This window comes from Salvelinus alpinus, chromosome 2 (genome assembly GCF_045679555.1).
Source record: "Salvelinus alpinus chromosome 2, SLU_Salpinus.1, whole genome shotgun sequence".
Lineage (NCBI taxonomy): Eukaryota > Metazoa > Chordata > Actinopteri > Salmoniformes > Salmonidae > Salvelinus > Salvelinus alpinus.
In genome coordinates this window covers 88,565,460-88,590,315 of record NC_092087.1, presented here as the reverse complement: position 1 = coordinate 88,590,315, position 24,856 = coordinate 88,565,460, and the positions used below count along the sequence as shown (strand labels likewise).

Genomic DNA, 24,856 nt, shown 5'->3' with positions numbered 1-24,856 from the left:
AACATGAGACACAGTGATGGTGGGTTGTGTTTAGGAGTAGTATTAACATGAGACACAGTGATGGTGGGTTGTGTTTAGGAGTAGTATTAACATGAGACACAGTGATGGTGGGTTGTGTTTAGGAGTAGTATTAACATGAGACACAGTGATGGTGGGTTGTGTTTAGGAGTAGTATTAACATGAGACACAGTGATGGTGGGTTGTGTTTAGGAGTAGTATTAACATGAGACACAGTTATGGTGGGTTGTGTTTAGGAGTAGTATTAACATGAGACACAGTGATGGTGGGTTGTGTTTAGGAGTAGTATTAACATGAGACACAGTGATGGTGGGTTGTGTTTAGGAGTAGTATTAACATGAGACACAGTGATGGTGGGTTGTGTTTAGGAGTAGCATTAACATGAGACACAGTGATGGTGGGTTGTGTTTAGGAGTAGTATTAACATGAGACACAGTGATGGTGGGTTGTGTTTAGGAGTAGTATTAACATGAGACAGTGATGGTGGGTTGTGTTTAGGAGTAGTATTAACATGAGACAGTGATGGTGGGTTGTGTTTAGGAGTAGTATTAACATGAGACACAGTGATGGTGGGTTGTGTTTAGGAGTAGTATTAACATGATACAGTGACGGTGGGTTGTGTTTAGGAGTAGTATTAACATGATACAGTGACGGTGGGTTGTGTTTAGGAGTAGTATTAACATGATACAGTGACGGTGGGTTGTGTTTAGGAGTAGTATTAACATGATACAGTGACGGTGGGTTGTGTTTAGGAGTAGTATTAACATGAGACACAGTGACGGTGGGTTGTGTTTAGGAGTAGTATTAACATGAGACACAGTGATGGTGGGTTGTGTTTAGGAGTAGTATTAACATGAGACACAGTGATGGTGGGTTGTGTTTAGGAGTAGTATTAACATGAGACACAGTGATGGTGGGTTGTGTTTAGGAGTAGTATTAACATGAGACACAGTGATGGTGGGTTGTGTATAGGAGTAGTATTAACATGAGACACAGTGATGTGGGTTGTGTTTAGGAGTAGTATTAACATGAGACACAGTGATGGTGGGTTGTGTTTAGGAGTAGTATTAACATGAGACACAGTGATGGTGGGTTGTGTTTAGGAGTAGTATTAACATGAGACAGTGATGGTGGGTTGTGTTTAGGAGTAGTATTAACATGAGACACAGTGTTGTGGGTTCGTTGGTTTAGATGAACACAATCACTTTCCTGTTCTGCTTTCCTGTCTGTCCTCTGACAGGCCTCCTGAATCATATCAGAAATCTATATATGCACATTAGACTTTATAGAATATGGTCCTCTGTAGCTCAGTTGGTAGAGCATGGCACCTGCAACGTGATGGGTTTTGTTCCCTGGACCACCCATACGTAAAATATATACACATATAACTAACTGTAAGTCGCTTTGGATAAAGGCATCTGCTAAATGACATTATTTATGAACAGCAGACTACAACACACTACACAGTCAATACAGCAGGCTATGGTGATGTTCATTGATGCCTCTGATAGATGAAGCTACTACTAGTACTGTACAACAGAGGAGGCTGGTGGGCAGAGATATAGGAGGAATGGCAGGAATTAATGGAACAGTATCCATTCATTCTATTCATATTACAGCACAAATGAATGAGGACATCAGGACTGGAGGCTGCAGTAATGTTGAGATGCCAGTAGGGAGATCTCTAGTCTAGAACACTGCAGTAATGTTGAGATGTCAGTAGGGAGATCTCTAGTCTAGAACACTGCAGATATGTTGAGATGCCAGTAGGGAGAGCTCTAGTCTAGAACACTGCAGTAATGTTGAGATGCCAGTAGGGAGAGCTCTAGTCTAGAACACTGCAGTAATGTTGAGATGCCAGTAGGGAGAACTCTAGTCCAGAACACTGGAACCTTCAGTACCACTTTGATGCAGCTGATGAGGAGTGTAAATTGAATGTGTTTGTAGAATAGAATGAATGACATCATAGAACTGACCAAATGTAAATGGAACTTTGACCTGTTCCATGTAGAACTCAGAGGGACAAGGCAACACATTCTGAGATATTATAAACATTCCATATAGAATAGTCAACATATTGTTAACATGGTTCTGTATTTAAATAAAAGTGGAAATGGGGGACATTTTGTCCAGTAACCTCCCTTTTCTGACATGCTGTTCTGGTCCTCATGCATGTTAATGTCTTAAAGAGGAAGGAAAGGACAGTTCTGTATCAGCTACTTGTGTTCTACTATAAATATGTATCAACCACAGAACTGACACTTACTAGCAGATCCCACTCACTACCAGTCAGTTGACTCACTGTACAAGACCTCTCCCTTCACTTCACTCTGTAAGTACTGTTGACAATATCTTGAAATATAGTTTTGGGTTATTAGTTTGTAGCTATAAGTCATTTACTTGAGGGTAATGTATCATTTTACTTCTTGTTATGTTTTGATCTGTGTTTTGGTTGTTACATCAGGGTCAGTATTCATAAAGTGTCTCAGTGTAGGAGTGTTGATCTACATAGTGATGAGATGATTAACCAGGGTAAAATAGACATGCAGACAAACATTGTAACACTGCAGTGTGTGTGTCTGTTTGTGTCAGTCTGTGTGTGTGTACGTGTTCGCCCCCATGTGTGTGAATGACACAATAGATTTAGCTGACGGCCCTTTAGGACCAGACTGATAGGGAGTAGGGTTGACATCTATACTGTGTAGGACGTGTGTTTTAACTTTCTACATCCATAACAACCAGCTCTCTAGACTTTGATACAGACTCCATGGGCCTTATGGGCCTTCACCACAGATTGGGGGGGGGGGTGGGTGAGAGAGTCACTTGCTGTTTAGACTCACAGCTTTCAGGTAGAAGCTATATTGAACCTGGTGTTCAGTCTCTAGGCTGCTGTACAGCTTGACGGACCGTAGAGGATTGACATTTATCCTCCTGTATTTGGGCTCCTGAGAATAAAACAGCTTCAGCACAATCAATGTAGAAATATGTGTTTACAGTTCTACACATCTGTTCAATAAGTTGTTGTTGATAATATACTTAGCCAGTTGCACAATTGAATGCATTAAACCAACATGTGTCTTCTGCATTCAACCAAACCCCTCTGAATCAGAGAGGTGTGGGGGGCTGCCTTAATCAACGTTCATGTCAGCACCACCCAGGATCAGCTGTTGTGGGGTGCAACTACCTTGCTCCAGGGCAAATTGGCAGATTTTTCCACCTTGCCTGCACATTTATTTGAACCAGCAATGTTTCAGTTACTGGCCTAACTCTCTTAACCACTAGGCTACCTGCCAAAACAGCTGACACACCATATTACCAAACCATTATGATGAATGTTATTTACACACCATCCACTCAAGGCTGTGATGATGTGTTGTTATATCTGCATCCCAAATGACACCATATTCCCTATAGAGTGCACTACTTTGACTAGAGCCCTACCTGCTGCCCCTGATGGTTTGTATGTAGTTATTCACCAGCTACAGAGTGCACTACTTTGACTAGAGCCCTACCTGCTGCCCCTGATGGTTTGTATGTAGTTATTCACCAGCTATAGAGTGAGTTGTTGTTTATGTTTCTAAGACTGCAGGGTGGGAGATGCAACAATGGCCTTGAGAACAACAGGAAGTGTGTTGGTGGTCTTTCTCTTGTCTGTAGCAGGTATGGTCTCATTCTTATCTTTTAGTTGCTCTGTTTATTAATCTACAGACATTTCTAAAAGGATAAGAGTCATAATGTTTTTCTGATCTGTTCTGTCAGGAGTCTCCACTTCACTGTAAATAGTTATCTTTCACACCTCACTGAGTAATGCTTATCTGTGGTTTCCTTCACACTCAACTCAGCAACTATGGCAACAAAGTGTGGACAAACCCTACTGTCAGCGCGAACCAATAGACCTTGTCCTAATTCTGATACTATTGTGTTGTGTGACTGTTTCAGTGGTACTGGGTCAGGATGGCTGGAGAGTGACACACACCACTCAGAGTATCTGTGCCTTGAAGGGCTCAACAGTGGATCTGTCCTGCTCTTACACATATCCCAGAGGTCAAACAGTCACAGCAACCACATGGTATAACTGGAAGAGTGGTGTTAGGTATACTTATGACATCCAAGATAAGAACGAGGGCCGTATGGAGTACCGAGGGAACAAGGAGAATGACTGCACCCTGAGAATCACAGACCTGAAATGGAGTGATGCTGCAACATATTATTTCACGTTTACAACAACGTCCTACTCATGGACTCCTCGCTCTGACTATGTCACTCTCATTATTACAGGTATTGTGATATTGTACATGGAATAACGCACCACTTCAAATGACAAATATTATATTAATCCTCCACAAAAGATTAATCTTAACTTGTGACAACAGATCCACAGTAATATGTTTACTTAAATCAATAGATTACATGATTTATGGCATACAGATTTACACATGTTTGTCTCAAATTAGGACTAGGCCCAATGAGAACAGTACAATTGTATTAATCTAGAGCGGATTGTTCAGTTGTGTTTTAATACACTCTCTGCATTCAGAACTGCAGGTGGAGGTAACATACACAAGTAATAGGAAGACACTGACCTGTAGCACCACCTGTACTCTGACTGACAACCCCACATACATCTGGTACAAGAACGGACAACATCTAGATGAGAGCACCTCCCCCCAGTACAAAGACCCAGTCTCCAGTAACTATGAAGACAGTTACTCCTGTGCCGTAAAAGGCCATGAGGATCTCCGCTCTCCTGCAGTGTGTGAGTGTGAATCTAATATGGAATCTCATGTATACAGAATGTTTGTACTAAGTCCTTTTGGTCTCACTGTATAATTTGATAGGGCTTGGCCTTTATGAAAATAACTGACAATACTGTATAATGTATTTATGTGATTCCATTGTGTTTTAGGTGTCCCGGGTCAGCGCTGCAACAGAGTGACTTACACCAAGAGGACAATCTGTGCCTTGAAGGGGTCAACAGTGAACATATCCTGTACTTATGTTAGCTATTATTACACCAAATCATCATTCTGGTTTAGAAGTGATAAGTCGACCCCTGAAGACCTAACCACAGACCCAGGGTATACAGGTCGTGTGGAGTATGCTGGAGAGATGGAGAGAGGTCGCTCCACCCTGAGAATCACAAATCTGAGAGAAAAGGACTCAGCTGAGTACAAGTTCATATTTAACACACAGACCTCAAGATGGGGATACAGCTTCCCTGGAACAACTCTGACTGTCACAGGTTACACTGAAGAAATGTTCATGTTTATACATATATTTCTATTTGATGTTTAATTCTACATTTTTTTAATCCATAATACACTATTGGTTTTATTATGTTATTGTCATTTACTCTGTATTCAGACCTGCAGGTGAAGGTGACTCCTGCCACAGAGGCAGGGAAGAGGACACTGACCTGTAGCACCACCTGTACTCTGACTGACAACCCCACCTACATCTGGTACAAGAACGGACACAAAGTAAAGGAGGACACTTCCAGCCTGTACTCAGACTCCTTTAGTGATGCAGACAGTTACTCCTGTGCTGTAAAAGGCCATGAGGATCTCCACTCTCCTGCAGTGTGTAAGTGTGGACTTTTACATACAACATTTGTTTCAGGTTGTCAGACAATCATTATTTAATTTGCTGTGAATGTGACATCCACTTCTGCTTTAGGTCCGTATGCTTTGCCTCGCAGTGTTGAACGAGCTTCAAGATATATAATCAAATTCATGAAAATGCAGTCAATGGATGAATTTACTTCTACCAGATACCTTTCATTACGTTTTTGCACTTGTACACCATTGCACTACTTTTTGAGCACTGAAGACCCATGAAAAAAAACTACCAAAGTTTAAAAACTACAAAGCTGAGGGGATAGTCACTTCCTGGTTACTTTCACAGTATATAATTTTAACATTGTTGATTTTTTCCCCCATTTATATTTGGAGGTGGGGTGCCCCGATTGGCATCACTCGTTAGTCAGTATGTGTTACAACTGTGCTGGCATGTGGAGTTTTATTTTGTTTGCCTCTTCTTGGGCAAATGTTGTGGGCGCTCATGTCTTTTTGGTTCCAGTTGTTGTTGATAGTCAATTTTCAATGGACACCCCCATGAGTGTCTTTCAGAACCCACTGGTCTCATTTTTGTCTTTGTCAGTGACTCTTTTGTTAATTCCCACTTTTGTTTTGGTTACATTTTAGGTTTTCTTGCTGAGGAACGTAACAGCATAAGTGTATACAGTAGATATTGTAATTAAGAATTTTATAAAGGTGTTCTATTGTCTTCTTGTATTTCAGGTCAGAAGTGTTGGAGTGTGACTTACACCCATCAGAGTATCTGTGCCTTGAAGGGGTCAACAGTGAACATATCCTGCTCTTACACATATCCCAGTTACCATGAAATAAAAACAGCTTTCTGGTTTACCAAATGGTCTGGTATGGAGGCTGAAGATCTGAGCTCTGTGGCAGGCTATGAGGGTCATATAGAGTACCTTGGGGATAAGAAGAATGACTGTACCCTGAGAATCACAGACCTGAGACTGAGTGACTCTGCTGTGTACAGGTTCAGATTCATAACATCTGGAGGAAAGTTTTCTGGCTCACGTGTCTCCCTGACTGTCACAGGTAATCTGTCATACATCTCACATCTATGACACATATCTAGATAGCTGTAATGTGAGTGTTGTTTTCTATGTATGCTAATGAGTATGTTGTGTTTTAATCTGTTTTATTGATACTATGGAACCCAGGATTTCCTGGAAAACTGTTGAAATTATTACAAAGTTGACTGTCCTGGCTAAATATATCAAATTAATGACCGTAATTACCTTTTTAAAATGCAGTCATACAGACACTGCAGTGTTATGTAACAGGGAAAAAAACAAATGTAATATTTCACATAAGAGGACATATATAGGAGGATAATAATGATATGTTTCATTTTATTCTAGATGTTGTGTTGGAGATGGATCCTACATCTGTGTCAGAGAGGGAGAATGTCACACTGACATGTAGAACCAACTGTACACTGGACCCCATCACAGCCTACAGTTGGTATAAGAATGGACAGCCTATACCAAACAGCAACACCTACTCTCCTGTCTATATCCTGTTCTCAGTCAGCAGTGAGGATACAGGCAGATACTCCTGTGCTGTAGAAGGCTATGAGGATCTCCCCTCTGCTGAAGAGACTCTCACTGTCACATGTAAGTACATTGGAGGATTCGATGTCCAGTTTGATATACTGATCATGTTGATACTTGGGAATAGATTGTTTTCCACATAAATATATCTATCAATTAATATTTTAGTGTGTAACATCCTGTCACTCCCTGACCATAGAGAGCCCTCGGTTCTCTATGGTGTTTAGGTCAGAGCGTGACTAGGGGGGTGTTCTAGTCATTTATTTTCTATGTGGCTGGTTTGTATGGTTCCCAATTAGAGGCAGCTGGTAATCGTTGCCTGTAATTGGGGATCATATTTAGGAAGCCCTTTCTCCCACCTGCTTTGTGGGATATTGTTTTTGAGTGAGTGCATGTTGCACCTCAGTACTGCACGGTCATTGTTTGTTTCTTGGTTTATTTTAAGTTTCACTAAAAATAAAGATGTGGAACTCGAATCACGCTGCGTCTTGGTCCGTCTCTCCACACGATCGTGACACATCCATTTCCCTGAATGTGCTTTACCACAATGTCATCATTATTTTAAGTGATTCTGTTTCAGAATTTCTTTTGCTCTGAATTAATAATTTATTATAATTTATAAATTATTTCAAACTCACCCGTAAAATGTAAACACAAGTGTTGCTATAAATAAATACAATGTATTCTACACCAGATGGTCCAAGGAACACCTCAGTGTTAGTCAGTCCCTCTGGTGAAATAGTGGAGGGCAGTTCAGTGACTCTGACCTGCAGCAGTGATGCCAACCCACCTGTGGACAAATACACCTGGTACTTTCAAAATGAGACTTTTCTAAATGGATCTGGACAGATGTACAACATAAGTAACTTCAAGTCTAAGGACAATGGACATTACCACTGTGAGGCCTGGAATGGAAGAGGATCTAGGAACTCTACAGCTCTGATGATCATTTTACCAGGTGAAGATTCATCTTCAATATTTCAACACAAAATGACGTTTCAAACTAATATTAATAATTAGGCTTATAATGTTTTTTAATTATATATACGTTGAGATGAGATCCCTTAACAAACATTGTATTATTGTCCTGTACTATGTTAATTTTCAGTTTATAACATGCCAGGACTCGTATCATCTACATTATCTTTTAGAGAAACAGTCCTCAGTTCTGACTGCAGCTGTAGGAATCATAGTGGTTGTTCTGGTTCTCATCCTCTGTCTCTCTGGACTCATGTGGTTCAGGTGAGTGATCTTTTAACGATTATTTCACTCTAACACTTTTTATTAACTTAATTTAATCATTGATTGATTCATTCATTCTTTCAATAATAAATGAATTATTTAATTTAAAAACAGAAAGAAGGCCTCCAAATCCATCTCTGACACAAGAGACAGAGCAGAGAATGTACAGGTGAGTCTGTTACTATCAGATTATTTGTATTGCTTTGTGGGACATTTCTTCTCATTATGTTGTCTGTCTTCTTCCCATCAGGGAGACTCTAGTCCAGTGTATGAAAACGTCTCAGGCATGGTCATGACTCCTACTGCAGCACAGACAGCGGCCACAGTCGACCAGGATGACGTTCACTATGCCAGCGTCCACTTCTCTCGCTTAAAAATCCAGGAAGTGCCTCTGTACTCCACCGTTCAGCTGTGTAAACCCCAGAAACAGGAAGAGGATGTCCAGTACGATGCTGTGAAATTCAACTGCCCCAGTGCTGCCAACCGGTGAGCATATTCTGCCATTACAACAACAGTGCCAATTCTAGAGCATTGTGGATACACCACATTAAAGCAGAAGTTGGCTTTTTTACAACCAAATTTATATTTTTTATATAAATGCCATGTTATAGAAAGGTCCAGACACCTTTTATAGTGACTTCCCTTGTTTTAGAGAAACTTTCCCCAACCAGCGATTCACTTCCTCATCCTCGTTGTGCAGTAGAGGCTCTTAAAAACATGAACAAATGCTCCAAAAACACCCAAATACGTCTTTTAGAAACAGAAAGCTCTCAGTATAGTGATGCAGGACTTTAGATGGAACAGTTGTACACATGAAAGTGTCATTCCAAACTTTATCCACAACGTTATATTCCGTTGTGTGACTCGTGCTGTTTCCCCGTCCAACTGTTCCATTCTCAGTGTATCATGCTGCTAGAACGGACGAGAAGCATCGTTCAAGTCTCAACAACATGGAACATAACGTTGTGGATTAAGTTCTGAATGACAGATTTCATGTGTACAACATGTAAAGACCTGCATCACTGTAGACTACTTAGAGCTTTTTAGTTTCTAAAAGGATGTTTTGGGTGTTTTTGGAGCCACTTACTGAACAACGAGGATGAGGAAGTGAATAGATGCTTGGGGATAGTTTCTCAAAAACAAGTGAATTCGCCCAAAGAAAATCTGACCCTCCTATAACATTCCAGTTCCATATGTTTTTAGATTTGGTTGTAAACAAGCTTTATTCTTGATTACAGCTCATTCATATGCTGCTGCTTATTGGACGAGAAGACCATGACATCATTAATAAGCGAAAGAGTTGACCCCTAGTGGCCACTAGTGACGGCATTTCCTTACAAACCCAACAATATAATGAGAGAGTGGTGGTTTTGAGGAACTGTGCTGTGTTCCAAATGGAACCCTATTCCCTATTTAGTGCACTACTTTTCACCAGAGCCATTTAGGCCTTGGTCAAAGTAATGCACTATAAAGAGTATAAGAAGGGTTTTTTGGGTTGCAGATTCTGTTTAATTTCTGTTTCTCTCTCTTCAGACCAACGGCAGCACAAGCAGCTGAGGACTCCTCTGCGATCTATAGTAGAGTCAACAAACCCAGAAGACCTGAACACAACAAACCCAGAACCAAGAGGACCTGAACACAACAAACCCAGAACCAAGAGGACCTGAACACAACAAACCCAAATCCAAGAAGACCTGAACACAACAAACCCAGAACCAAGAGGACCTGAACACAACAAACCAAGGACCAAGAAGACCTGAACACAACAAACCCAGAACCAAGAGGACCTGAACACAACAAACCAAGGACCAAGAAGACCTGAACACAACAAACCCAGAACCAAGAGGACCTGAACACAACAAACCAAGAACCAAGACCTGAACACAACAAACCAAGAAGACTTGAACACAACAAACCCAGAACCAAGAGGACCTGAACACAACAAACCCAGAACCAAGAGGACCTGAACACAACAAACCCAGAAGACCTGAACACAACAAACCCAAATCCAAGAAGACCTGAACACAACAAACCCAGAACCAAGAGGACCCGAACACAACAAACCAAGAACCAAGACCTGAACACAACAAACCAAGAACCAAGACCTGAACACAACAAACCAAGAAGACTTGAACACAACAAACCCAGAACCAAGAGGACCTGAACACAACAAACCCAGAACCAAGAAGACCTGAACACAACAAGTTTGACAGAAACCCTGTATATCTGGACCTGTATAGTCAAACTAAGTGTTATAATAATATATCATGATATGCCATTTAGAAACACTTTGTGGATCCATCTTTCATGCCGGTGGCCCCATTGGGAATTGAACCCATACACCAGGCTCTACCAACTGAGACACAGGACTACTGTATTCACACTTAGTTGGAGAGCTGATCTAGGGTCAGCACCATGCTCTACCAACACACAGGACTACTGTATTCACACTTAGTTGGAGAGCTGATCTAGGGTCAGCACCATGCTCTACCAACACACAGGACTACTGTATTCACACTTAGTTGGAGAGCTGATCTAGGGTCAGTTTTGCCTTTTAAACTATGATGAATAAGAGGGGGAACCTTGTAAATAATTATGTTAAATATTTTTCCATTCATTTTTTAAGTAACATGGAATAGAATCTGAACACAATAACTTTGCTTTGTATTTCTAAAATAGCCTCGACGTCCAGTTATATTTTATATGAAGGCTGAGAACATTAGAAATATCTTTTAATTTCTTCTTGATGTTCGCTCACAGGAACAATACTTCTAATCTACAGTACTATTCTATTACAGTATACAGTCCTGTACTATTCTATTACATTATACAGTCCTGTACTATTCTATTACATTACACAGTACTGTACTATTCTATTACATTATACAGTACTGTACTATTACATTATACTGTACTGTACTATTCTATTACAATATATAGTACTGTTAGATGATACATGATATATGTTTACTTGGTTTGTTCATATACATTTATTATTGGTTTTATGACAAAGTTATGGTAATATTTTGCCTCAAGGTTCTGATGCAACGTTTCTTATCACTTTGTAGTGTCTGTGAATGTCATTAATGTGATGGCATGCTATTTTATTAAATCGATTACCTAACGTTTAATTGATTACGTGATTGAATTAAATCATGTAACAATTAACTCAGTAATAACCTGGGGCACCACGAGAATATTATTTAAAGGAGTTCCGTCTTCCGAATGAACTCTTACAGATCTAAATCTCTTACATTTCAGTCATCAATTATTCTTTACCTCATTCAGTCTCATCTGAACGTCGTAAAATTATTGGTTATCTGCACGAACTCTGGTTTCCATAATGAATCAGCAATATACAAATTGGCTTATATATTTACTAACTAAATAATAACACAGAATTCAGTAAACAAACAGTAGATATTGGGCCGGATGGGAGAGTGGAGATCCATGGAGGGGGTACATTTTACCCCCCTGACAGCCCTAATGAGTCTGTGTTTGGGGATAGAGGAGAGCTAGGGGTGGAGGCTGTGGGGGTCAATATGGGCACCTTGTCCAGAAATTCCTCAGTGGTGACCACACCATCTTTGTTCTTGTCCATTTTCTAACAGAGAAACAGCTGAATATGCAACGCTTTCTCCTCCCCGAGGGTGTCTCAGGAGGAGTGGGATATGCAACAAACTATTTCCATTTCACACCACACACACTGTACATGTTACACACTTACATCTGAAACAGGACAAATATAAGCAACCTCTATTTGACCTTTTGGTTGTTCACAAAGTCAGAATGCAACAATAAGGAGGTTATGTCTAGAGGGTCCTTTTAAAACCCTTGTGAAAAACAATGGATGTAGACGTATCTAACCCTGGGGCCTGGATCCAATTAGAAACCGTGCTAAAGCATTTAAAGGTCATTTCCAATTGAGCTGACATCTGCTGTGTTTACCTTGAATGTGATCTCCACTAACGCAGGAACTCTGCCTTTAAATAAAAGCATTGTCTACAAGCACATTAGGATTCAATCAAGGCCCACAGTGGATTCAGAAAGTATTCAGACCCCTTGACTTTTTCCACATTTTGTTGAGTTACAGCCTTATTCTAAAATGGATGAAATTGTTTATTTTCCCGTCAATCTACACACTCTGCCTGACATGCTCCATGGGTAAATTGTTCTGCATACAGGGGTACGTTTTTTTATATTATTTAACCAAGTAAGTTGACTGAGGACACATTCTCATTTACAGCAACGACCTGGGGAATAGTTACAGGGAGAGGAGGGGGATGAATCAGACAATTGGAAGCTGGGGGTGATTAGGTGACCGTGATGGTATGAGGGACAGATTGGGAATTTAGCAAGGACACCAGGGTTAACACCCCTACTCTTATGATAAGTGGCATGGGATCTTTAGTGACCAGAGAGTCAGGACACCCGTTTAGCATCCCATCTGAAAGACGGCACCCTACACAGGGTAATGTCCCCAATCACTGCCCTGGGACATTGGGATAATTTTTTTAGACCAGAGGAAAGAGTGCCTCCTACTGGCCCTCCAACACCACTTCCAGCAGCATCTGGTCTCCCATCCAGGGACCAACCCTGCTTAGAATCAAGCTAGCAGTGCGATGCAGGGTGGTTTGCTGCTGACAAACACATTCCCATCATACTGTATCATGGATGGAGTGCATGATATCAGTCATCCCCTGGAACGAACACCCCCCCCCCCCCCCCGGTCAAAAGTATTGCACTATATAGGGATTAGGGTGCCATTTGAGACAGAAACTGTGTAACAGAATATGACATTGACATGTTGTACCAATACAGACATCAGTTTGTAGCAGTGTTGTTAGAGAGAAGTAAAGAGAAAGGTTTTATGTTCGGGCGCCAGACAGATGTTAACTTTATAGAGTCACAAACCCGGATCCGGGATCCCCCCCATCAAAAAAGCTGACTAGCATAGCCTAGCCTAAAGCCACAGGGATATCATATAATCAAATGTTCATGAAATCACAAGTCCAAGACACCAAATGAAAGATACAGATCTTGTGAATCCAGCCATCATTTCCGATTTTTTAAATGTTTTACAGGGAAGACAAAATATGTATTTCTATTAGCTAACCACCATAGCAAAAGACACAACTGTTTTTTGTCCACCATTTTTTTCCTGCATCAGTAGCTATCACTAATTCGACTAAATAAAGATATATATAGCCACTAACCAAGAAACAACTTCATAAGATGACAGTCTGATAACATATTTATGGTATAGGATATTTTTTTTATAGAAAAATGTGCATTTTTCAGGTATAAATCACAGTTGTACATTGCAGCTGCAATCTGAAATAGCGTTGGAAGCAGCCGGAATAATTACAGAGACCGACGTCAATTACCAAAATACTCATCCTAAAACATTTCAGAAAAATACACAGCCTACAGCAATCGAAAGACACAGATCTTGTGAATCCAGACAATATTTCAGATTTTCTAAGTGTCTTACAGGGAAGACAAAATATGTATTTCTATTAGCTAACCACCATAGCAAAAGACACAACTTTTTTTTGTCCACCATTTTTTTCCTGCATCAGTAGCTATCACTAATTCGACTAAATAAAGATATATATAGCCACTAACCAAGAAACAACTTCATAAGATGACAGTCTGATAACATATTTATGGTATAGGATATTTTTTTTTAGAAAAATGTGCATTTTTCAGGTATAAATCACAGTTGTACATTGCAGCTGCAATCTGAAATAGCGTTGGAAGCAGCCGGAATAATTACAGAGACCGACGTCAATTACCAAAATACTCATCCTAAAACATTTCAGAAAAATACACAGCCTACAGCAATCGAAAGACACAGATCTTGTGAATCCAGACAATATTTCAGATTTTCTAAGTGTTTTACAGCGAAAACACAATATATCGTTATATTAGCATACCACATGAGCTAACATCACCCCAGCATTGAATCAATGCAAAAGGGGTGATAACGTTATCGCCACCAAAATATATTAATTTTTTCACTAACCTTCTCAGAATTCTTCAGATGACAGTCCTGTAACATCATATTACACAATGCATATAGAGTTTGTTCGAAAATGTGCATATTTAGCATCACAAATCGTGGTTATACAATGAGAAAAGTAGCTAAACTGGGCAGAAAATGTCGGGCGCCATCTTGGAGAGTGACTTAGTCTAATCATTAAATAATCATAAACTTGACTAAAAAATACAGCGTGGACAGCATTTGAAAGACAAATTAGTTCTTAATGCAATCGCTGAATTACATTTTTAAAATTAACCTTACTGCGCAATACAAGTTGCGCCAAAGCGAAGCTACCCCCCAAAAAATGGCAGCTTATGCGTTTACCATTTTTCAACAGAACAACGATTTATCAGCATAAATAGTTCTTACTATTAGCTGAGCTTCCATCAGAATCTTGGGCAATGTGTCCTTTCTCCGGTCTAATCGTCTTTTGGTCGAAAGATGTCCTCTTGTCCTGTCGAAATGGCCACTAACGTTCGGCATGTACAGGGAAAGTGTCCAACTCTTGAAAGTGCGTCACAAAGAAATGCCAGAAAATCGCAATAAACTGATATAAACTGAAATAATTCGGTTCAAAATAACAAGATTATGATGTCTTTAAAGCTTATATCGAATAAAAACATGACCGGAATTATCTAAGGAGCTAAAACCAGAGCTTCCACAACGATATGCAAAGCTCCTCTTCGCGCCCGAGCGCAGATCCCAAAGAATGGCCACCGTGATTCCAATCAATTTATAAACTTTGGGAATTACACAGAGACTCCATTTCAAGTCTCCCTATTCGCTGACACCCAGGGGAAGGCGTATGCAGTGCATCTCAACCAATAGAGGACAGGCAAATTAATACACAGATCTCAGAACAGCCAGTACAATTCTGAATTCTGACATACACATAGGAAAATCGCTCTAAGTCGAGTTCTGTTTCACCCACAGACATAATTCAAACGGTTTTAGAAACTAGAGAGTGTTTTCTATCCAATACTAATAATAATATGCATATTGTACGAGCAAGAATTGAGTACGAGGCAGTTTAATTTGGAGACGAATCTGGACTATGTCGAAATGGCACTCCCCTAGTGGCAAGAAGTTTTAACCTGCTGAACTGAAAAGAGTAGAATAGATAGAGAACCACTACCAGACAGGTATTAACCTGCTGAACTGAAAAGAGTAGGATAGATAGAGAACCACTACCAGACAGGTACTAACCTGTTGAACTGAAAAGAGTAGAATAGATAGAGAACCACTACCAGACAGGTATTATCCTGCTGAACTGAAAAGAGTAGGATAGATAGAGAACCACTACCAGACAGGTATTAACCTGCTGAACTGAAAAGAGTAGGATAGATAGAGAACCACTATTAACCTGCTGAACTGAAAAGAGTAGAATAGATAGAGAACCACTACCAGACAGGTATTATCCTGCTGAACTGAAAAGAGTAGGATAGATAGAGAACCAGTACCAGACAGGTGTTAACCTGTTGAACTGAAAAGAGTAGGATAGATAGAGAACCACTACCAGACAGGTATTAACCTGCTGAACTGAAAAGAGTAGGATAGATAGAGAACCAGTACCAGACAGGTATTAACCTGTTGAACTGAAAAGAGTAGAATAGATAGAGAACCACTACCAGACAGGTATTAACCTGCTGAACTGAAAAGAGTAGGATAGATAGAGAACCACTACCAGACAGGTATTAACCTGCTGAACTGAAAAGAGTAGAATAGATAGAGAACCACTACCAGACAGGTATTAACCTGTTGAACTGAAAAGAGTAGGATAGATAGAGAACCACTACCAGACACATTAGCAGAAGAGACTGACTATAGGTAAGCCTGTTGGCCAGATAGCCAGTGGGGAGAAAGGAGAAGACAAGTCACAGCACAGGGGTAACCTAACCAATAATAACTCATACAAGATTAATGGCAAAGTAATTCAAAGGCAACTTCCTAGAAACAATGGACAAGAAAGAACGCAGTAATAAAACTTAGAGAATTTGCAATATTCTGTATTACCTCCAAGTGGAGGAGGGAGGGGGTATGAATGGGTGTGTGTAGGTGTGTTCATAGACAAAAAAGGACTTAAAAATGTCCAGATTTCTGTTGTCCCACACAAAATCAATAAAGTTCAAAACACTCAGCAACCTCCCTTTACCTAAAATGTCAAACAGTCCCAAAGTGCATTATTAGTTCACTAAAGGCTCTGAACATGAAGAGAGAGCAGCACTAAGAGAGAACATATTTCACTGAAGGAGATAGAAAGAGAGATGGGCTTAGCTGTTGTGTCCAGGCTTGAACGTGTATTTGTCCGTCCGACACAATCCTTGGTTGTTCGTTTGACAAAAGTTTGCAACAATGTTGCTAGTAATCGATGAGATCAGAGGCCAGAACGCTTCCAACTCGTCAGGAGTAGCGCGATAACAACAGCGATCACACTTAGAAATGTTATAAACTAAGCAAGCTGAAACCAAACAAGACGTAAGCGGAGTTGAACACACCCGTCAAAACTGCCCCGCCAATCGAGAGCTCCGACACTGAGCCGGAAGAGCCGTCTTGATTTCCTCCTTCCTGACTGCTGCTGCGCTCTTAAAGTGTACCGTGAAGACTCCATGCAGGATTTCACTACACGTGTTTGTGTGCTTATTAAATGTGACTGTCAAGTACTAGACAGTGTTGTTTTTCACCATTTTATCTGATTAATTTCCAGTTTGTAATGTTGTTATTATCCCAACATTATTGAGGACATTCATATCTGACGGCTGCAGTAATGTTGAGATGCCAGTAGGTGGAGCTCTAGTCTAGAAAACTGGAACCGTCAGTAGCACTTTGATGCAGCTGATGAGGAGTGTAAATTGAATGTGTTTGTAGAATAGAATGAATGACATCATGGAACTGACTAAATGTAAATGGAACTTTGACCTGTTCCATGTAGAACTCAGAGGGAGGCTACAGTAAAATAGTAGGCTATAGTAAACATGATTCTGTATTTAGTCAATAGAATACATTGTAAATGGGCCACGTTTAAAACAATGTAAGCCCAGTACTCAAATGAAGAAAGGCAACTAAATATGCAGTCTGTTGTACATTTTCTATTGAAATACAGTAACCTCCCCTTTCTATGTGCTGGTCTGGTCTTCATGCATGTTAATGACTTAAAGAGGAAGGAAGTTCTGCATCAGCTACTTGTGTCTTAACTACTTTAAATATGTATCAACCACAGACAACACACTTTTAATGTCAGTTTCCATGCACTACCAGTAAGTTGACTCATTGTACAAGACCTCTCCCCTTCACTTCACTCTGTAAGTACTCTTGACAATATCTTGAAATATAGTTTTGGGATATTTGTTTTTAGTAATAAGTCATATACTTGAGGTTAATGTATCATTTTACTTGTTGTTATGTTTTGAGCTGTGTTTTGGTTGTTACATCAGGGTCAGTATTCATAAAGTGTCTCAGTGTAGGAGTGTTGATCTACATAGTGATGAGATGATTAACCAGGGCAAAATAGACATGCAGACAAACGTGTGTGTGTGTGTGTGTGTGTGTGTGTGTGTGTGTGTGTGTGTGTGCGTGCGTGCGTGCGTGCGTGCGTGCGTGCGTGTGTGTGTGTGAGAGTGAGTGAGTGAGTGAGAGACACAGTGGATTTATCTGAGGGCCCTTCAGGACCAGACTGATAGGGAGTAGGGTTGACATCTATACTGTGTAGGATGTGTGTTTTATGGTATGGTGAGGCAACTCTCCCCTCCCTTTTTCCCCTCTCTTCCTCCCCTCTTCTCTCTCCAGCAGTATGGTGAGGCAACTCTCCCCTCCCTTTTCCCCCTCTCTTCCTCCCCTCTTCTCTCTCCAGCAGTATGGTGAGGCATCTCTCCCCTCCCTTTCCCCCTCTCTTCCTCCCCTCTTCTCTCTCCAGGAGTATGGTGAGGCAACCCTCCCCTCCCTTTTCCCCCTCTCTTCCTCCACTCTTCTCTCTCCAGCAGTATGGTGAGGCATCTCTCCCCTCCCTTTTCCCCCTCTCTTCCTCCCCTCTTCTCTCTCCAGCAGTATGGTGAGGCAACTCTCCCCTCCCTTTTCCCCCTCTCTTCCTCCCCTCTTCTCTCTCCAGCAGTATGGTGAGGCAACCCTCCCCTCCCTTTTCCCCCTCTCTTCCTCCCCTCTTCTCTCTCCAGCAGTATGGTGAGGCATCTCTCCCCTCCCTTTTCCCCCTCTCTTCCTCCCCTCTTCTCTCTCCAGCAGTATGGTGAGGCAACTCTCCCCTCCCTTTTCCCCCTCTCTTCCTCCCCTCTTCTCTCTCCAGCAGTATGGTGAGGCAACTCTCCCCTCCTTTTCCCCCTCTCTTCCTCCCCTCTTCTCTCTCCAGCAGTATGGTGAGGCATCTCTCCCCTCCCTTTCCCCCTCTCTTCCTCCCCTCTTCTCTCTCCAGCAGTATGGTGAGGCAACCCTCCCCTCCCTTTTCCCCCTCTCTTCCTCCCCTCTTCTCTCTCCAGCAGTATGGTGAGGCATCTCTCCCCTCCCTTTTCCCCCTCTCTTCCTCCCCTCTTCTCTCTCCAGCAGTATGGTGAGGCAACTCTCCCCTCCCTTTTCCCCCTCTCTTCCTCCCCTCTTCTCTCTCCAGCAGTATGGTGAGGCAGAGAGGGCCATGCAGCAGGTGTTGAAGCTGGATCAGGACTGTGAGGAGGCCTCCACTAAGCTCTTCTACTGCGAGGTCCTGCAGCTCATAGTGAGGGGGGTCAGGGGTCAGGCTCTAGTCTTGTAAAATTAGATTTCTGTCCAAAGCTTTGTTGATTGGTGAACTTGTCTGCTTCTTTGCATTTTCAGATGATTTTCTGTCTGTGTGTCTGTCTGTCTGTCTGTCTGTCTGTCTGTCTGTCTGTCTGTCTGTCTGTCTGTCTGTCTGTCTGTCTGTCTGTCTGTCTGTCTGTCTGTCTGTCTGTCTGTCTGTCTGTCTGTGCCTCTCTCTCTCTCTCTCTCTCTCTCTCTCTCTCTCTCTCTCTCTCTCTCTCTCTCTCTCTCTCTCTCTCTCTCTCTCTCTCTCTCTCTCTCATGATCTGGGTTTTGAGGAGATGCAGATTATGTTGCTGCTAGAAGTTTACAATGGTGCAGGCTGCTCTCGGCTCTCCTGGGGCTGCCAGATGTATAGTATTAGCATTAGCAGACCATACCACAGAGGACATAGTATAGATAGGCCACCACAGGGGGCATAGTTTAGACAGGATGCACTACCAGACCCCACCACAGGGTGCATCGTATATACAGAATGTACTACCAGACCCCACCATGGGGAGCATAGCCATTATTAGAGGAGTTTGATTTCTGATTTAACCAAAACATTACAGCAATAAAGACATACATGCTGTACATCTAACATTGATTTATTGTGAGTTTTAGCTACAATATTTCCTGAGGGGAGGACCTCTCCCCCCCTTCAGGATTCCAGTGGTGGACCTCTCCTCCTGTCTGGACTCCAGTGGTGGACCTCTCCTCCTCTATGGACTTCCAGTGGTGGACATCTCCTCCCCTCAGGACTCCAGTGTTGGCCCTCTCCTCCCCTCAGGATTCCAGTGTTGGACCTCTCCTCCCATTAGGACTCCAGTGTTGGACCTCTCCTCCCCTCAGGACTCCAGTGTTGGACCTCTCCTCCCCTATGGACTCCAGTGGTGGACCTCTCCTCCCCTATGGACTCCAGTGGTGGACCTCTCCTCCTCTCAGTTCTCCAGTGGTGGACCTCTCCTCCCCTCAGGACTCCAGTGGCGGACCTCTCCTCCTCTCAGGTCTCCAGTGGTGGACCTCTCCTCCCCCCAGGACTCCAGTGGTGGACCTCTCCTCCCCTCAGGACTCCAGTGGTGGACCTCTCCTCCTGTCTGGACTCCAGTGTTGGACCTCTCCTCCCCTCGGGACTCCAGTGTTGGACCTCTCCTCCCCTCGGGACTCCAGTGTTGGACCTCTCCTCCCCTCAGGATTCCAGTGGTGGACCTCTCCTCCCCTATGAACTCCAGTGGCGGACCTCTCCTCCCCCCAGGACTCCAGTGGTGGACCTCTCCTCCCCTATGAACTCAAGTGATGGACCTCTCCTCCCCTCAGGACTCCAGTGATGGACCTCTCCTCCCTCTCAGGACTCCAGTGGTGGACCTCTCCTCCCCTATGAACTCCAGTGGTGGACCTCTCCTCCCCTATGAACTCCAGTGGCGGACCTCTCCTCCCCCCAGGACTCCAGCGGTGGACCTCTCCTCCCCTATGAACTCAAGTGATGGACCTCTGCTCCCCTATGATCTCCAGTGGTGGACCTCTCCTCCTGTCTGGACTCCAGTGGTGGACCTCTCCTCCCCTATGGACTCCAGTGTTGGACCTCTCCTCCCCTCGGGACTCCAGTGTTGGACCTCTCCTCCCCTCAGGATTCCAGTGGTGGATCTCTCCTCCCATTAGGACTCCAGTGTTGGACCTCTCCTCCCCTCAGGACTCCAGTGTTGGACCTCTCCTCCTCTCAGGTCTCCAGTGGTGGACCTCTCCTCCTCTCAGGTCTCCAGTGGTGGACCTCTCCTCCCCCCAGGACTCCAGTGGTGGATCTCTCCTCCCCTCAGGACTCCAGTGGTGGACCTCTCCTCCTGTCTGGACTCCAGTGGTGGACCTCTCCTCCCCTATGGACTCCAGTGTTGGACCTCTCCTCCCCTCGGGACTCCAGTGTTGGACCTCTCCTCCCCTCAGGATTCCAGTGGTGGATCTCTCCTCCCATTAGGACTCCAGTGTTGGACCTCTCCTCCCCTCAGGACTCCAGTGTTGGACCTCTCCTCCTCTCAGGTCTCCAGTGGTGGACCTCTCCTCCTCTCAGGACTCCAGTGGTGGATCTCTCCTCCCCTATGGACTCCAGTGGTGGACCTCTCCTCCTCTCAGTTCTCCAGTGGTGGATCTCTCCTCCCCTCAGGACTCCAGTGGCGGACCTCTCCTCCTCTCAGGTCTCCAGTGGTGGACCTCTCCTCCCCCCAGGACTCCAGTGGTGGACCTCTCCTCCCCTCAGGACTCCAGTGGCGGACCTCTCCTCCTCTCAGGTCTCCAGTGGTGGACCTCTCCTCCCCCCAGGACTCCAGTGGTGGACCTCTCCTCCCCTCAGGACTCCAGTGGTGGACCTCTCCTCCTGTCTGGACTCCAGTGGTGGACCTCTCCTCCCCTATGGACTCCAGTGTTGGACCTCTCCTCCCCTCGGGACTCCAGTGTTGGACCTCTCCTCCCCTCAGGATTCCAGTGGTGGACCTCTCCTCCCATTAGGACTCCAGTGTTGGACCTCTCCTCCCCTCAGGACTCCAGTGTTGGACCTCTCCTCCCCTATGGACTCCAGTGGTGGACCTCTCCTCCTCTCAGTTCTCCAGTGGTGGACCTCTCCTCCCCTATGGACTCCAGTTGTGGACCTCTCCTCCTCTCAGTTCTCCAGTGGTGGACCTCTCCTCCCCTCAGGACTCCAGTGGTGGACCTCTCCTCCTCTCAGGTCTCCAGTGGTGGACCTCTCCTCCCCCCAGGACTCCAGTGGTGGAACTCTCCTCCCCTCAGGACTCCAGTGATGGACCACTCCTCCCCTCAGGACTCCAATGGTGGACCTCTCCTCCCCTATGGACTCCAGTGGTGGACCTCTCCTCCCCTCAGGACTCCAGTGATGGACCTCTCCTCCCCTCAGGACTCCAGTGATGGACCTCTCCTCCCTCTCAGGACTCCAGTGGTGGACCTCTCCTCCTCTCAGGACTCCAGTGGTGGATCTCTCCTCCCATTAGGACTCCAGTGGTGGACCTCTCCTCCCCTATGTGCTCCAGTGTTGGACCGCTCCTCCCCTATGGACTCCAGTGGTGGACCTCTCCTCCCCTATGGACTCCAGTGGTGGACCTCTCCTCCCCTATGGACTCCAGTGGTGGACCTCTCCTCCCCTCAGGACTCCAGTGGTGGACCTCTCCTCCCCTCAGGACTCCAGTGTTGGACCTCTCCTCCCCTCAGGACTCCAGTGGTGGACCTCTCCTCCCTCTCAGGACTCCAGTGGTGGACCTCTCCACCTCTCAGGTCTCCAGTGGTGGACCTCTCCTCCTCTCAGGACTCCAGTGGTGGATCTCTCCTCCCATTAGGACTCCAGTGGTGGACCTCTCCTTCTCTCAGGACTCCAGTGGTGGACCTCTCCTCCTCTCAGGTCTCCAGTGGTGGACCTCTCCTCCCCTATGAACTCCAGTGGTGGACCTCTCCTCCCCTATGAACTCCAGTGGCGGACCTCTCCTCCCCCCAGGACTCCAGTGGTGGACCTCTCCTCCCCTATGAACTCAAGTGATGGACCTCTCCTCCCCTCAGGACTCCAGTGATGGACCTCTCCTCCCTCTCAGGACTCCAGTGGTGGACCTCTCCTCCCCTATGAACTCCAGTGGTGGACCTCTCCTCCCCTATGAACTCCAGTGGCGGACCTCTCCTCCCCCCAGGACTCCAGCGGTGGACCTCTCCTCCCCTATGAACTCAAGTGATGGACCTCTCCTCCCCTATGATCTCCAGTGGTGGACCTCTCCTCCCCCCAGGACTCCAGTGGTGGACCTCTCCTCCCCTCAGGACTCCAGTGGTGGACCTCTCCTCCCCTCAGGACTCCAATGGTGGATCTCTTCTCCACTATGGACTCCAGTGGTGGCCTCTCCTCCCCTCAGGACTCCAGTGATGGACCTCTCCTCCCCTCAGGACTCCGATGGTGGACCTCTCCTCCCCTCAGGACTCCAGTGGTGGACCTCTCCTCCCCTCAGGACTCCAGTGTTGGACCTCTCCTCCCCTCAGGATTCCAGTGTTGGACCTCTCCTCCCATTAGGACTCCAGTGTTGGACCTCTCCTCCCCTATGTGCTCCAGTGTTGGACCGCTCCTCCCCTCAGGACTCCAGTGGTGGACCTCTCCTCCCCTCAGGACTCCAGTGTTGGACCTCTCCTCCCCTCAGGATTCCAGTGTTGGACCTCTCCTCCCATTAGGACTCCAGTGTTGGACCTCTCCTCCCCTATGTGCTCCAGTGTTGGACCGCTCCTCCCCTATGGACTCCAGTGGTGGACCTCTCCTCCCCTATGGACTCCAGTGGTGGACCTCTCCTCCCCTATGGACTCCAGTGGTGGACCTCTCCTCCCCTATGGACTCCAGTGGTGGACCTCTCCTCCCCTCAGGACTCCAGTGGTGGACCTCTCCTCCCCTCAGGACTCCAGTGGTGGACCTCTCCTCCCCTCAGGACTCCAGTGGTGGACCTCTCCTCCCTCTCAGGACTCCAGTGGTGGACCTCTCCACCTCTCAGGTCTCCAGTGGTGGACCTCTCCTCCTCTCAGGACTCCAGTGGTGGATCTCTCCTCCCATTAGGACTCCAGTGGTGGACCTCTCCTCCTCTCAGGACTCCAGTGGTGGACCTCTCCTCCTCTCAGGTCTCCAGTGGTGGACCTCTCCTCCCCTATGAACTCCAGTGGTGGACCTCTCCTCCCCTATGAGCTCCAGTGGTGGAGCTCTCCTCCCCCCAGGACTCCAGTGGTGGACCTCTCCTTCCCTATGAACTCCAGTGATGGACCTCTCCTCCCCTATGAACTCCAGGGGTGGACCTCTCCTCCCCCCAGGACTCCAGTGGTGGACCTCTCCTCCCCTCAGGACTCCAGTGGTGGACCTCTCTTCCCCTCAGGACTCCAATGGTGGATCTCTCCTCCCCTATGGACTCCAGTGGTGGACCTCTCCTCCCCTATGGACTCCGGTGGTGGACCTCTCCTCCCCTCCGGACTCCAGTGGTGGACCTCTCCTCCTCTCAGTTCTCCAGTGGTGGACCTCTCCTCCCCTATGGACTCCAGTTGTGGACCTCTCCTCCTCTCAGTTCTCCAGTGGTGGACCTCTCCTCCCCTCAGGACTCCAGTGGTGGACCTCTCCTCCTCTCAGGTCTCCAGTGGTGGACCTCTCCTCCCCCCAGGACTCCAGTGGTGGAACTCTCCTCCCCTCAGGACTCCAGTGATGGACCACTCCTCCCCTCAGGACTCCAATGGTGGACCTCTCCTCCCCTATGGACTCCAGTGGTGGACCTCTCCTCCCCTCAGGACTCCAGTGATGGACCTCTCCTCCCCTCAGGACTCCAGTGATGGACCTCTCCTCCCTCTCAGGACTCCAGTGGTGGATCTCTCCACCTCTCAGGTCTCCAGTGGTGGACCTCTCCTCCTCTCAGGACTCCAGTGGTGGATCTCTCCTCCCATTAGGACTCCAGTGGTGGACCTCTCCTCCTCTCAGGACTCCAGTGATGGACCTCTCCTCCTCTCAGGTCTCCAGTGGTGGACCTCTCCTCCCCTATGAACTCCAGTGGTGGACCTCTCCTCCCCTATGAACTCCAGTGGTGGACCTCTCCTCCTCTCAGGTCTCCAGTGGTGGACCTCTCCTCCCCTATGAACTCCAGTGGTGG

The 24,856-nt window shown here is 45.3% G+C and overlaps 2 protein-coding genes across 2 annotated transcripts in view; both read left to right on the top strand.

Moving 5' to 3' along the window:
• The first annotated feature begins 2,168 nt into the window (after nucleotides 1–2,168).
• On the top strand, nucleotides 2,169–8,182 carry LOC139541513 (B-cell receptor CD22-like). Its single transcript, XM_071346236.1, has 9 exons — nucleotides 2,169–2,350; nucleotides 3,601–3,678; nucleotides 3,958–4,296; nucleotides 4,556–4,774; nucleotides 4,925–5,260; nucleotides 5,383–5,601; nucleotides 6,318–6,644; nucleotides 6,971–7,225; nucleotides 7,857–8,182. The coding sequence occupies exons 2-9, from the start codon at nucleotides 3,624–3,626 to the stop codon at nucleotides 8,180–8,182; spliced, it is 2,076 nt and encodes a 691-aa protein (XP_071202337.1). The 5' UTR covers nucleotides 2,169–2,350; nucleotides 3,601–3,623.
• A 10,628-nt stretch (nucleotides 8,183–18,810) lies between these two features.
• LOC139541509 (uncharacterized) overlaps nucleotides 18,811–24,856 on the top strand; it is a 103,447-nt gene continuing 97,401 nt past the window's right edge. The window contains exon 1 of the mRNA XM_071346221.1: nucleotides 18,811–19,167. The gene's annotated coding sequence lies outside the window, so the exon portion shown is untranslated. The remainder of the gene's footprint in view (nucleotides 19,168–24,856) is intronic.